This window comes from Camarhynchus parvulus, chromosome 15 (genome assembly GCF_901933205.1).
Source record: "Camarhynchus parvulus chromosome 15, STF_HiC, whole genome shotgun sequence".
In the NCBI taxonomy this organism is placed as follows: Eukaryota; Metazoa; Chordata; class Aves; order Passeriformes; family Thraupidae; genus Camarhynchus; species Camarhynchus parvulus.
This window is the reverse complement of record NC_044585.1, coordinates 13,519,899-13,533,625: the sequence shown is the minus strand read 5'-3', so window position 1 is coordinate 13,533,625 and position 13,727 is coordinate 13,519,899. Positions and strand designations below refer to the sequence as shown.

At 45.8% G+C, this 13,727-nt stretch overlaps 1 protein-coding gene across 1 annotated transcript; it reads right to left on the bottom strand.

Moving 5' to 3' along the window:
* Positions 1-1,087: 1,087 nt before the first annotated feature.
* PIWIL1 (piwi like RNA-mediated gene silencing 1) lies at positions 1,088-13,286 on the bottom strand. Its single transcript, XM_030958991.1, has 21 exons — positions 13,218-13,286; positions 12,610-12,687; positions 11,766-11,946; positions 11,365-11,490; positions 10,771-10,985; positions 9,569-9,690; positions 8,876-8,956; positions 8,317-8,514; positions 7,853-7,964; positions 6,834-6,951; positions 6,105-6,222; positions 5,846-5,960; positions 5,200-5,387; positions 4,590-4,662; positions 4,060-4,260; positions 3,857-3,960; positions 3,298-3,368; positions 2,622-2,775; positions 2,267-2,392; positions 1,686-1,833; positions 1,088-1,204 (listed from the first exon to the last, which is right to left on the bottom strand). Exons 2-21 carry the CDS (start codon positions 12,682-12,684, stop codon positions 1,088-1,090), a joined length of 2,643 nt encoding a protein of 880 aa, XP_030814851.1. The 5' UTR covers positions 12,685-12,687; positions 13,218-13,286.
* Positions 13,287-13,727: the final 441 nt, after the last annotated feature.

The following is a 13,727-nucleotide window of genomic DNA, read 5'->3' as shown; positions in this document are numbered from 1 at the left end:
ATCTATTTCTCAGTTAAGGAGCCTGTGTTGAACAGGAGCAGCCCAGCAGTTCAGCTGTCTCCAGCCCTCTCCTCCCACCAGGCAGTGACCATGAAGGTCCAGCCCAAGCAGAAGCAGGGCCCCAGGACAGTCCCTGTCCCCAGAGCTGCTCCAGCAGCACAGGCAGCCCGAGCCCTCCCCTGCTGTGTGAGGCTCTGCAGAGCTGAGCCCTCAGCCTGGAGCTGCACACAGCACTGCCCCTGGAGCTGCACACAGCACTGCCCCTCAGTGCCCAGCCTGGCAAAGCCCTCACTGCCCCTCAGTGCCCAGCCTGGCAAAGCCCTCACTGCCCCTCAGTGCCCAGCCTGGCAAAGCCCTCACTGCCCCTGGAGCTGCACACAGCACTGCCCCTCAGTGCCCAGCCTGGCAAAGCCCTCACTGCCCCTGGAGCTGTACACAGCACTCCCCCTCAGTGCCCAGCCTGGCAAAGCCCTCACTGCCCCTGGGCAGCACCACAGTTTGGGGCTGGTGTGCAAATCCCTCACAATGACAACTGCTCAAAACCCTGCCAAGGTTCTGCATCGCTGTGCGGCCTGCAGACAAAGCCTTGGTAACCAAGAGCACCTGGTCAGCTCCTCTTAAGGTATGAAACAGCTCAGGAGACAAAGCTGGCCCTCATTTTAGCCAAGAAAAACAAGGAATCAACAATATTGAAGCATTTTGAAAATCAGAAGGGTAAATACTAGCTGGAAGAGTTGGGATTCTGGTCTGCATAACTCTCTATCTCCCATGCAAGAAGTAATTCTGTGTAAGACTTATCAAAATGTAAATAAGAACAACCAATAAACTTTGGGAAGAATCTGAGAAAAACTTTAGAAAATAAGTATCAAATATCATAAAAATTTGTTTAGTTATTCTAGCAAGCAGACACCTGTTCAAAATGCAAATCTCAAGCTTTTCCTTGGTACAGTGAAAATAAAATAACTTCCACAGCTGCGCATATCCTGTGCACGTCTCTTACGAAAAACCAAAACTAAACCAAAAGCCAAGACAATTCTACATTCTCTAGAGAGGAACTGCTCCCTTCTGTTTGGCTGGTAACTCAGCTTCAAAGGTAGTACAGTCTGTCTGAAAGCATCAGGTTTGGTTCTCTGTGAATACTCTGACCCACAAGGAAAGCCAATTTATGGGCGTACTGGCAAGGAGCAGGTACTCTGATAATGCCCTGCAGAAAGGGGAAAAAAGAAAAAGAAGGCCTTTATTTTCAGGTAATTTAAATAAGCATGCAGTCGCTGCACCAAAGACCCCTGGACCTCTGAAGTCTGCATACTTGTAAAATTTGTATTGCCTGTATGCTGATTTGTGAAAATACCTTTACATACCCCCAACACAACAGAAGAACAGATGCAAAAACCCCAAACTTCCCAACGCCAGTGCCCTCCTGCCACCTCTTTCACAGGTTTACATTCAGTGCTGGGCCTTGCAGAAGGTAGGACATATCGTGTCTGATATGTGCAGCTGCTGAAGTGCCAAAGCTGAAGCACAGCTCAGGCACTCAGAGCTGAGTGCGTGCTGAGTTGGGTGTGCAGCAGAGGCCTCAAGGCAATGCAGCAGCACAGCTCCACCTCCATAAAGGAGCAGATACTTCTGCAGGTAAGAAATGATTTCAATTCTGCATGCAGGCTGTCCCTGGCAGGAGCACTCACCGACCAGTTGTAGTACATGTGGCACAGCTTGTAGGTGAGGCGCTGCACGTGGTCGGGTTTCAGCTGGCTGGTGTCGTAGATCACGTTGTAGTGGGTGGGTGCCACGCAGCCATTCTTCACCGTCTGGCTCACCACAAAGAAATCATACCTGCCACAGGAAACACCCCACCAGCCTGTTACTGAGAGGGCTGTGTGCCTTGGAAAAATGCCAGTCCCCATGTTATTTGGCTTGTTTTCTTCACTTCATGCTTCTTGAGTGCACCCCAGGAGGATGCCTAGGCTCTGGCCACAAAAGCTTCCTCTGTGTCTGAAAGGCCAGGAGACCTGGAGGAACGTGAATAAACCTTATTATATGGACCAAGTCTTGGTCCATATAATAAACCTCAACTATTTGTTCTATCCCACTTTCCTCCCGATAACCACCCTGTACATGCCCTTAGCTTACACTGCTCATTTTCTCCAGCCCCTGAGCCACACAAGTGTGGGAAGTATTTTTACACTTGATCCTACAGTCCATGTACTGTTGGATCTATCTTTCTGCCCAGGCTGGAGCAGTGTGTGTTACCTCTGCAGGAACTCACCACTCTGGTCTGGTCACCACTGTATCAACAACAGTCCCTGGGGGTGGGTTTTTGAGTCCTCCCCCAATCTCCGCAAAGAACCTGGCACCCACTCGTTTCTTCACCACAATCACAGTGAGTCTCGGGCTAGAAGAAAGGAAAAAGGAAAGAACCAATACTCTCCTAGAAAACTGAACTAGGAGTATTTCAGGAATAGATTCTCTGGAGTTCCAGGGCATTAATTTCACACGTAAGTCTTTACTGATTCAGATTAAATAAGACATTGTTCACAACTTTAGACAAATAGCCTCATTTTGTATCCCAGTGTTTATTTCTCTGCCAGTGTAAAGAAGAGGGTTGGTAGTAACAGATTTACCTGTAGTCAGTACCAATACTCTTCAAGCAATCCAGAAATTGAGGCACTTCATAATTAACCAAAGTATTGAGTTGTCCATCTCCAACACCATCACGATACACAAAAATACGAGAGGGCAAAGACTTATTCCATTTAGACCAGTTCCTCAGAGCAGCTTAAAAAAACAAGAGTAAAAGCCATTAGTTGTAATGACAATTCATTCCAAAACAGAAACAGATTTTTATTCCTAGAAAACCAGCAAGTTGGAAAAGTAAGGTCCTCAATCCTTCAGTAACCTGAAATGGGTCAGCATCCAGCTACACAAACATACTTGCAAGGAAGAGCTCTGCTTTGCACCTGTCTGTGCACCCACAAACAGAAAGGACCCAAGGACACACCTGCTCTGCTGGCCTCTCTCATAGCAGGAGCTGCCCTCCTTGAAATCAGACTCCCTTAAAGCATTCTTGGAAGTGCACTACTCAGTAGTTTTTAATTATTGCAAAAGAATGTGGGAATCATTGAAAGATTTACACAAGATGCTATTCATTTTTAGCAGTACTTATAACAGAATGTTTAATCTGTTGTTATCCAAGTGCAGGCTGGTAAAGCCTCCCCTCAGGCCAGCAGGAGAGGAGGGCTTTGAGGAAGCTGAATTGTCAGTTCTTAGATCTGGCTCTACAAGAACTCCTTCCCTTACTTTGCAAGCAGGTTTTGATTCCATCCACAAGTTCTTGCCCACGACTTTGAACAACGCAGCGGGAGAACCACCTGTGAAGAACAAAATGAAAGAGACCTTCAAAGCATTTCCCAGGCTTACTGCAATGAGTTTATTTTTAAAATGCCCATGACCACTTAGTCTTTATGGGTGTTGTGAGTCAATGCAGGCAAGGAAGAGCTGGGGTTCTAGGAGAATATTCCCCCTAAATAAAAACACGGTAAAAGTGCTACAGCATGACTTAAAATTCTTCTCAACCAAGAACAGCCTTTCACACAAGTCAACACAAAAGGGGAAAGACCCTGTCACCCTGATGCTCTCTATTCATCCCACCACTTGACCCCTCTCTCAAGCAATGTGGGACAATGTCACTCCTTCAAGGGGTGCAGTGGGAAAAATTCACAATATGTTTCACATTAACCATTACAGCAAACCAATTTTGCATTTTCCTGATGGACCACCCCATTGAAGCTGTTTTTCAGTCAAAGGAAAGGGTTTTTTACTGTTTTGGGGTTTTTTACCTGTGGCAGCCTGCTCTTACCGTGTGAGTGACTGATTGAGGCTGGCGACGAAGCCCGCGATGGACTGCTTCCCAGAGACAGTGTCATGGTAACAATCAATGCCCACAATCATCACCTGCTTCAGCTGCAAGGCAATACACACAGCATGGACCTGGTGCATACCGGCCTTGCTTTTGAAATAAAGCCTCATAAAGAGCAGTTACCATTCTAAGAAAATACTTACGGGGATCTCAACACTCCAGAGCTCTCCACCCATTTTACAGTTCATTTGCAAGGCAATTTTTGTTGCCACAGTCATGATAGTCTGCGGTTTACTCAAAGTGCGAGCCAGCACACACTGGCTGGGGACGGGGCAGTCTGTGCACAGGTATTTCTTGATGGCATCATATTTATCCTTTCGGGAGCTAGACAAGATACAAACTACCTTTGAAGGAAAAAAAATCTTTGTAAGAAGCTGCATTCTCAGAGCTATACAGCACTTAAACAGTTCTTTAGGAAAAAGCTCTTATGCGCAAGAGAAATATTCAAATGTTCACAGTGAAAGGAAGAACTGCAAAGTGTCAGTGTCTGTACTTCAGAACCAAAGGCTCTTATCCAGAAGGATACCCATGGTCACTGTTAGGTTTGCACAGGAGGATTAGTAGGTACATAGTGGATTCTCAGGAGCCCAAAGTTGCAGTTCTGAGAGCAAATCCCACTAAACACCAGTTACAGAGAGAAACAGGATTTGAAATTATGGATTTAAATACATACTATGTTTATGTCAGAGGTAACCCTTTGCTGTAAAACCCTTAAATATGCTTCTGTTCTATCATCTACTTCAATCCTGAAAAGAAAGAGAAAATTCTTACAGAAAAAGAACAGCTAACAGCTACTGAAACTTCACCAAAAGCATAAAAGCTCACTACGCATCAATAGTATATGAAATGTCACATTTACAGCTATTAGCAAACCACTTTCACACATCTGAAGATTAAAAGGAATCACCTCCAAACTTAGGCTTCCAAACACAATGAAATTCAAAATTAAAAGCAAGTACGGGTACTCAAGGGAGGATATTTGCAAGGAGAACAGATCAGAATCAGAATACATCCTAAGTCAGCAGAAAATACTCCTTAGAGAAGGGTTTGCTCAATGACTGTCTGTCTGAGACCTCTTAGTTTTGGCATATGAAAAGCTCTCAGAAATAGAAGTATGAGTAAGGAAAGCCAATCACAAGAGAAAACAGAACAATCTGCATACTGAAAGCAACTCTGCTTTATTGAAAACCTCCCACACATCGGCTGTGTGACACACTACACCCTCCCCTCGCTGAACAGCCCAACATGGTGACAGTTTCCCTCAGCTCAGTGAGGACACTCACATGCTTGGCCTGTTCATGTGGATGCCCATGGAGGGGGTGACCTTGAAGAGGCTCTGCAGCAGGGTGTTGGCCACATCGTAGTTGCGGCGCGTGTAGATGAGCAGCCAGCTGTCCATGGGCATGGAGCGGATCAGGGGCACACCGCGCGTCTCCTTGGTCCAGTCAGCAAACTGAGGGTTGTAATCGAACTGCAGAGCAAAGAGCTCATGTTTGACAACAGCCTCTGACTGAATGCACATCTCCACTGCTCATATGGCTCATCCTACCTGTGCCTGAACACACACTGCCCGTGTTCTAGCTACCGAGCTGAAATCATTAGTGGCTTTTCACCGCAAAGCCTTGGCACCTCCTCTTTAATAGACGGAAACTAATGGCAAACATCTCTGCTCTCCTGGACTGTGTGCCTGACCAGAAGGACTGTCCTCCAAGGATAGCCCTACTGTGATAGAGTGCCTTCAAGGGTTTCTAACCACAGCTTGGGAACAACTTAAGAAATCTGCAAATCTCCTGCTTGGACAAAGACTTGTGTATAACATTTTCACTCTCTATCTTTCACTTATAAACCAAAAAGTACTATTTCCTTCCTTAAGAACTTGTTTAATCAGTGAGACATCCAGAAGATTTTAGAAGTTGATTTATTATTTACCATGGCTCCTGATTGAAAGATCTTTTCTCCTTGAACAATTCTTCCTGTAAAGGACACTGATTTATTATCAAAGCTTAAACCCCAGTTTCGGAGCTCCTTCTGAACATTGTCATCTCTGTTTAAAAACAAGATATAAATGAAAAATGTGAGAAATTTGTTCCTGCTGACTTTTTTAAAACTAGCAAGATTTCAGAAGTTTCACTGCAAGAACTTTGTTATAACATCTTTCATGAGACAGAGAGGACGTTAGGTGCCATACTTTTGGATGTAGTTCAGAAGCCTGCCAAGCTCGCGCTGCCTCTGCTCAGGTGGCAGCCGTGTGTGGATGGCCAAGTCCTTCATCATATTGAAATCGCTGCGCATCTTGTCAGTCAGCCCTGCCAACAACAAAGCCTTTTCTGAGTCCAAATTAAGATGAAGGACTGTAAAAATTAAACTTGCTGCTCGTGCAGATTAGTGCTACATGTCCTGCAGACACAGGAAGTGGAGGCAATAGTAGCCCAAGTTTCCAGTTGCTTCCTGTACATACATTCCCATTGGCATGAAAAAAAATCCTGGATTTTTGCACTTGAGAGGAAACCACACAAGGCATTGCAGCTCTTCAGTTCCGTTTTCAAATCAAAACAAACAGTGCTGAGATGTTCAGGTACTGCTAGTGCAAAACATGTATTTATGTATCTTACAAAATTATCATCATTTTCTAGTAAATTGCTCTTTTCCAACAGAAGTTCTACGACCAAAACTCTACAACTTTTCAGAGTTCTGATGTTGAACACCATAACTAAACACTATGCAACAACAAACCTCCTCAAGCTTTCCAGTCCCATTTAAATATCCAATCTTGTAGCTACAAAATGTGTTCCTAAACTCACATTTATACAGACAAAACAGTTTCCCCTGAACTCTGCAGAAAGCTGCTGTCAAAATACCTCTTTCAGTAGGCATTATGGTTTGACAGATGCTTTGATATGGAAAAATGCTATAGTACCTGTTAGGGAGCACAGCTCTGGAATCAGAGCCACAGATCCTTGTATGTTCCCTCTCTTCCTCTTCATCTGACTGATCAGGACGGGCTGCATCCAATCACTAATTTCTATGTTATATTGCTGTATCAGAAATATAGACTGCATGTTAATTTACTCCAAACAAACAAGTTACTCATAACAAACATTATTATTTCTGAATAATAATGCTCACTTTAGAAAACAAGTATTGTTCCTAAAATAAACCCAAAAGCCACCAGGTAACCTTTTTCAATTAGCACATCTCAGAAGAATTGGTTTTGCCAGAAAAGGCAAAGCAGGGAAGCGCTATTCTCTCAACTGATGCCATCAAACTACTGACGTGTAAGAGACAACAGAAACAAAGCCTGTGCCTTGCTTGAGGCAGTATCATCTGGAGTATCTAACTCAATACTGGGATGCTCCTTCCACTTCAGCAATGGACAAAGTTCCTGCCCTACAGAGCAACTGAATTTAAGAAATCACAAGAATCAAACAAGGCTGCCAAGTGAAGTTTCTGAAATTGAGCCTTCCCATAACCTTGAGCTCCACCCTGTTTCTGCTGAAGCTGGTCTGCATGAAGACCTGACAGTTAGAGAGGGAGGCCTCAGTGGTCCACCCATGACAGACACACTCAATCCGTGGCTCTTTGGCTTTCCCAACCTCAGTTCTGGACGCTGTGACAATGTATCTGTGTACCTCCCACATTACCTGGCTCTGCTCCCACCTTCCCAAAGCTTCCCTTCTGAGTTTTCCCAAGAGCTCCGTGCTCATCTGAGCAGCCTTCCTGGCCCTTTGCCTGACCAACCACTCCCTGGGATGGACTACTCTCACGAAACCATGCTGTGCAGGTTAGTTACTGATCTCAGATTGCACAGTGGCCTTTAAACAAAATTCTGTTAAATTAAAATACTTTGAATTAGAAACCCATGCATCCTAAGTAAACCCATAACGATGACTGAACATTCCAAGTTAAAGCATAAAACACACAGTTAAATTTTCATACCTTTTTGTAGTACTCCACAAAGCTCATCTCAGAACCATCTGATTTTCTGAAGGTACTCTTTGGATTGTTATCCCAGTCGATGTCATCAATTCTGTATGTTCTGTTATTGTACCTACATAAACATTTCATCACTTTTTGTTTAAATCTTAACTCAAATAGAAAAGAAATACACTGGGATGACAAAGTTACTGTCAGTACTCATGCTAGTTGGAAGTTTTGCCCCTTTCAGAATTAATACCTTCAAGTTTTCAACTGTAATAGGTTCTCAATTCTACCACAAGCTAAACTGTAATAAAACCAAAGACAACCAGTGTGTACTTCCTGCTTTTGCAAATGCTGTCACCTTGAACAGGTTGCTAGCTTCACAATGACAGTATTTTCTGGCTTTCTGATGTTTTATTGCCTACTCCAGAACATGGAGCATGAAGAACTCTCCAAGACAACAAAAGTCCAAGAAGACTTACTTTGTGAGAACAATTAAACCAATCAGCTCTTTAGCACAGGCGTCTCTAAATCTCTCCTCTCCAACCTGGGAGTGAAGGCTGTGCATAGTATCCAGCACTGTCTCCCCACGGAGAACCTTATGGCTCACGTCTGCACACAGCATGATGTTCTCCTCATACTGCAGGATGGAACTTGTGAAGCCCAGCCACACCATCAGCCTGGCAAAAGAGAACACACAAAATCTTAGTGTGCTTTAGAGCATCTTTATTCTGACCCCTTATTCCTGCCCACTTTCACAGACACCAGAGAGCAGTGATGGCACAATGAAGCCATCATCCAAATACAAACAAGCTCTTGAAGGTTAACAAAATCAAAAATATTTTACAGGTAGCTATCTTAGTCAGCTAAGAAATCCATTTCATGCTGTTAAGTATCTCATAAAGTGTGAGGCAAAGTGTGTAGGTATTCAGGAGACTTTTAGAACAAAAAGACCAGCCGTTTATCCAGCTGGACACTGCCCAGTTCCTTCCATCAGCCACGCCCCTGCACCCCTCTCAAAACCAAGGGGTTCTGCCTAACCTGTGGTTAGGGATGCTGACTGGATCACTGGGGTTGTAATAATTACGTCCAATCTGCTGCAAATTCAGCATCTTCAAAAGCCTAAAAATAGAAAAATTGATATCCTTTAGCATTATTACTATTATTATCATCATCATCATAATCATCAAATCATGCATGGTCCAATCCCTATGCACAAACTCATTGCTCATCTGGTTATGTAAAATATGAACTTCTCATTAAACTCAATATAAAGGTCATGGACACATATTAACAATAATCAGGTGAGAAGTTCATGTCCAACTCCACCCTTCACCAACCAGCTGAAAGCAGCAGTCCCAACAGGCTACGTTTCAGGTGAACCACACAGGCCAGGTACCAGGGTCAAGAGCGAAGACTACAGTCACAAAGGAGGACATTTCCAGTTCAGTGTCCTGCTCTGTAATTTGCTTTAAGAGGCAAACCCACACACAAAAAGGAGGTGGGGTGTTGTAACTGCCTACAACAGCATGAACTCCTTTCACACTAACATGGCCCAGAAATACACACAACTGCACTTTACAGTATTGCCAGATGTGGCTGGCCCCACAGTAACAGTAGCCAGAAAGGCTTAAAAATTTATATTTACAATACTTATTTGTTGTATGCTATTCCTCAGAGTGCAAAAACTTTTTTAGAGTAACTTCTTATAAAGACATAACTTGTACAGCAAACCTTCTAAAAATGATGTTGTAAAACTGCAGACAAGTAGGTGAAGTGGGTGGCAACTCATTAGTGAGTGTGACTGTTATCTTCACATCCTCCCCATTTCGAGTCCTACTGAAGAGTTCAGTAACCTGAGAAAGTGAAATGAGGTTAACAAAACCAGAGCAAACAGCGCTGTCTCTGCATTTTGCTCCAGTAATATAAAACTGGACTTTGCCATTTTTATTCCAAGCAATAATTCAAGACTAACTGAAATGTAGATTCAATCTCCCACTAGGACTGTGAACTACAACCTGCAAGACTCTGCTCATCAGGGAGAAGACAGCTCAAGGGTAGAATGGGGCTCTCCCCAGAGCAGCTGAACTCGAGACGAAGGCAGGGGCATCACTTACCTATTACCATGACAGGAAAAGGACTCAGCTTGAGGAAATAAGCTAACATATTGCCAACTAATCTATATTTAATTACTGATTCAGATACTGGGAAGCAAAAAGACAAAGATTAGCACACACAGTGAAAACTTCTTCCCCTCTCCCTTTTCCAAACTCAGCTTCACTCCAGACTCCTCTGGCCCCTCTGTGAACAGCACTGGCTACACCCAGTCCCTGCAGTGAAGCAAGGAGTGGCACACAGCACAGAGGGCAGGGATTACCACCAGTACAGAGGTGTTTTCCCCCTGGTGCTCCCTTCTTCTCAGATCTTTCTTTGTTCTGCAATTTCCCCCTGCTTTTTAAATACATAGAGGTGCCAACAACTTTGCTGATGGGCTCAGCTTTAGCCTGTGATGGGTTCATTCTGAATCTGGCTGGCAAAGACTGTGCAACACAGGGCTGACATTGACCCCTTCCCATAGGAGCCACCCTGACCCCTCCAGCTACCAAAACCTTGCCACATACACCCAACTCATCCACCCTTTCAATTATGTGGGGTGTTAAAATACAGAAGGTATGAAAAGATTTAAGTACAAAGAAAACAAAAGGAGAAACACTGTATGTACTATCACTTCTGTGCAGAGGGTGATTCTAGAAATTAACCATTAGAACCAGAAGTTTATTACCAAGTTTCTCTACACAAACTAGCTTATACTGATATATTCAATCCAACTAAACACTGCTGGTGGAACATCAATTCCCTAACCTCACCTAGCTAGTGAGAAACAAGAACAAACTGCAAGTCACGATAAAAAATCAAACAGCATTCTCGTATCATACCTTGTTCTCAAGTTTCTTTGGCAGGAACAGTATGGAGCCATCAAAGGCATGGGTCTTGCCGATGGTCTCCTCGTGCTGGAAGAGCAGGGCGGAGCGCAGGCGCCGCGCCTCCATCTCGGGGCTGTAGCCAACGTGGTACTGGTACAGCGCCCACTGCGGGCGCGACGTCAGGCGGAAGTGGTTGGTGGTCAGCTTGATCATTTTTCCTGAAAAACCTGAAACGAGAGCCACCGTGGTAACAGTTACAGAATGTTACCACTTCACAGCCATTCAACAGTGCTGAGACAGTTCTTTAAGCTAGGGCAGGCAGACAAAGATTAGAGGTCAGTGGTGATCCTGATCTGCTCTAACCCCGTGAGCTATGGCTCGCTGTTATCAGACACTCATCTGCCCTCTGGAGTTTCCTGTACAGGCTTCAGCTGCCAGGACAACGCTCTGTGCTCCTCTTCAGCTACCAGCAACAACTCCTTATCTTTTTCTAATACACTCTGAAGATTCTTTTTACTTGGCTCTTTAGGGGAAACTAAGAGCAGAAATAAAGGAAATCCCTCCATTTCAAACTGCTTACATGTCTAGAGTCTAATTTAAACATACCAGTTTTGGATTCTTGAACGTGCACCATGGCTTGCCGAGTGTTTACCCCAAGGTCATGGAAATCTCTGCGATGTCCACCCCTATCTCTTAGAGACAAATCCTGGAGTCCCGAGGAAACCTGTAACCCTATTGTTTAAAATCACAACTAAGCAATAAATAACACATATACTATCACATATTAACAAATAAAAATGTATAATGCAATTAAATCTTGAAAGGCATTAAGACAAATTTAAATGTAATCAGAAAATGCTAGATTTCAGATTTTACTATGTAGCAAACATCTTTCAAATCTCATTTTGAAAAGAAAAAAACCACAAACACAGTCTAAAGTATGCATTAATTGGATTCTCTCCAGAACAGGTGCTCTTGTGGACACTGGATTTCCCAGCCTTTCTCACCTTCTGGCCTCCTCTCCTGCAGGGGGGTCTCACAGCCACGCAGGTGCCCGTGGCCCCCGGGGTCTTCCGACTGTGCTGGAGGAACATGGAGCTGCTGCTGGAGCTGCTGTGGGTGCTGGAGCTGCTGCTGCTGCTGCAGGTGCCGCCGGCCGCGCAGCGGGCCAGGCATGTCCTGCTGGACCTGCCACTGGGGGAACAGAGCACTCACTGAGGAGAGAATCCACACACTCCAGGCACGAGGGATGCACATTCTAACCCATTCATGTGCATTTATGTTATGGACATTTAAACCCTTTTTGTCCTATACTAAGTAGCAGTGTTACTGTTCTACAGCTGAAACTCAAAATTACTGGAGTGTAGAAACTTTTAAAGTTATTATTCATTTAACTAATCCCCTCTTTCCAAGCTCTAACTAAAATTTATGGACTTCTCATTTTCTACAGTCCCTCTGATACCTCAAGTAACTGACTAGTTATTCTATAAAAATTTCTTTTGTAGTTTTAGTGGCTGGTGAGTAAGTTACATTAAAAAGTGTCGTGGCTGGAAGAACAGCAACCTTAAGCCATGAGCAATCCCACAATTCAGAATTTCATGTTACTGGAAACTTAATAAAATGTCCTTAATAAAACAGTTATATTAACTGTACACCCAGCAGAATATATGCACACACACATAAAACATAGAACACATCTACCTGATATTGAAATAGGAAGTAGGTGAGGGGTGAATCTCAAATTAGAAAAGAAAAGAAAAGAAAAGAAAAGAAAAGAAAAGAAAAGAAAAGAAAAGAAAAGAAAAGAAAAGAAAAGAAAAGAAAAGAAAAGAAAAGACAAGACCAACTCACAGGTGCATCTCCTACCGCAGCTGGAAGTGGTGTCTGCCTGGGAGGCCTTCCTCTGGCTCTAGCTCTTCCAGTCATCTTCTAAAACAAGCAACCTACAGCATTAGTGTTCTATCTTATCTTGCCACCCTTATTCCAATAAATACTATGAGCAGCACTAGAGCATCTGCCCTGCTTTAATCTCAACTGGCTCAGCAGAACACACCCATCCCTGCAGAATTGGCTGCTCGGGGATCTCCACACTGACAGAGCCATCAGGGGAGCGTGGGCAAGGCCCTTCAGTCAGGTTTGCAGGGACCGGCTCAGGCCGCCTCAAAGCTGAAGCTGCGAGTCAGTCAGAGCTGCGGCCTCAGCCGAGGTAACCCAAGGCCCTCGGACGTTCCCCCAGGCTCCCCCGGAGGCTGGGCTCAGGCCGGTTCGTTCCCTTACCCCAGGGGCAGAGCTCCTTCTCCAGAGCACGTGCCTGGAGGCGCTGCGGCCTGCTCGGTGCCGCCCGGCCCGGCCCGGCCCTGCCCATCTCCTGCACTCCCAGCCCCGGCCCGGGCCCGGCCCGCCTCGCGCAGCCTGTGGGGCCAAAACCCCACCAGGGCCGCACCAGGCCGCGGCCTTACCTCCGCCCGCCCTCGGGCCGCACGGGGACACTGCTCCTAGCCGCCCGCAGACAGCCAGCCGCCCTCCCCGAGCCCCCGCACGGTTCTGTCCCCACTGGAGCCGCTGCCGCGGGCCGGGCCCGGGACAACCCCGGAACAGCGGCGGCCCCGCCGCGCCCTCAGCACCGGGCCCGCACGGCACGCGACAGCGGGGCGAGGCGGGAAGGCGCTCGCGGCGCCGATTGGCTGCCGAGAGCTGCCGGAGAGTGCCGGAGGGAGCCGAAGGGAGGCGCTTGCCCCGACCTCGCGGCACCGCCCCTTGCGGCCCTGCCCGCGGGGATGGCGGGGATCGGGCCCGGAATAGCGAGGGTGCGCCGAGATAGCGGGGTATACACCTCGGGATAGCGGGGGATGCACCGGGATAGCGGGGTATACACCTCGGGATGGCGGGGGATGCACCGGGATAGCGGGGTATACACCCCGGGATAGCGGGGTATACACCCCGGGATAGCGGGGGATGCACCGGGATAG

Coding starts and splice junctions, on each gene's coding strand:
- PIWIL1 (XM_030958991.1), bottom strand. CDS start 12,684: ATGACTGGAAGAGCTAGAGCCAGAGGAAGGCCTCCCAGGCAGACACCA. Junction 6,952..7,852: donor TTGTGGAGTACTACAAAAAG/GTATGAAAATTT, acceptor TTTCTGATACAG/CAATATAACATAGAAATTAG. Junction 5,961..6,104: donor CTTCTGAACTACATCCAAAA/GTATGGCACCTA, acceptor GTTTTTAAACAG/AGATGACAATGTTCAGAAGG.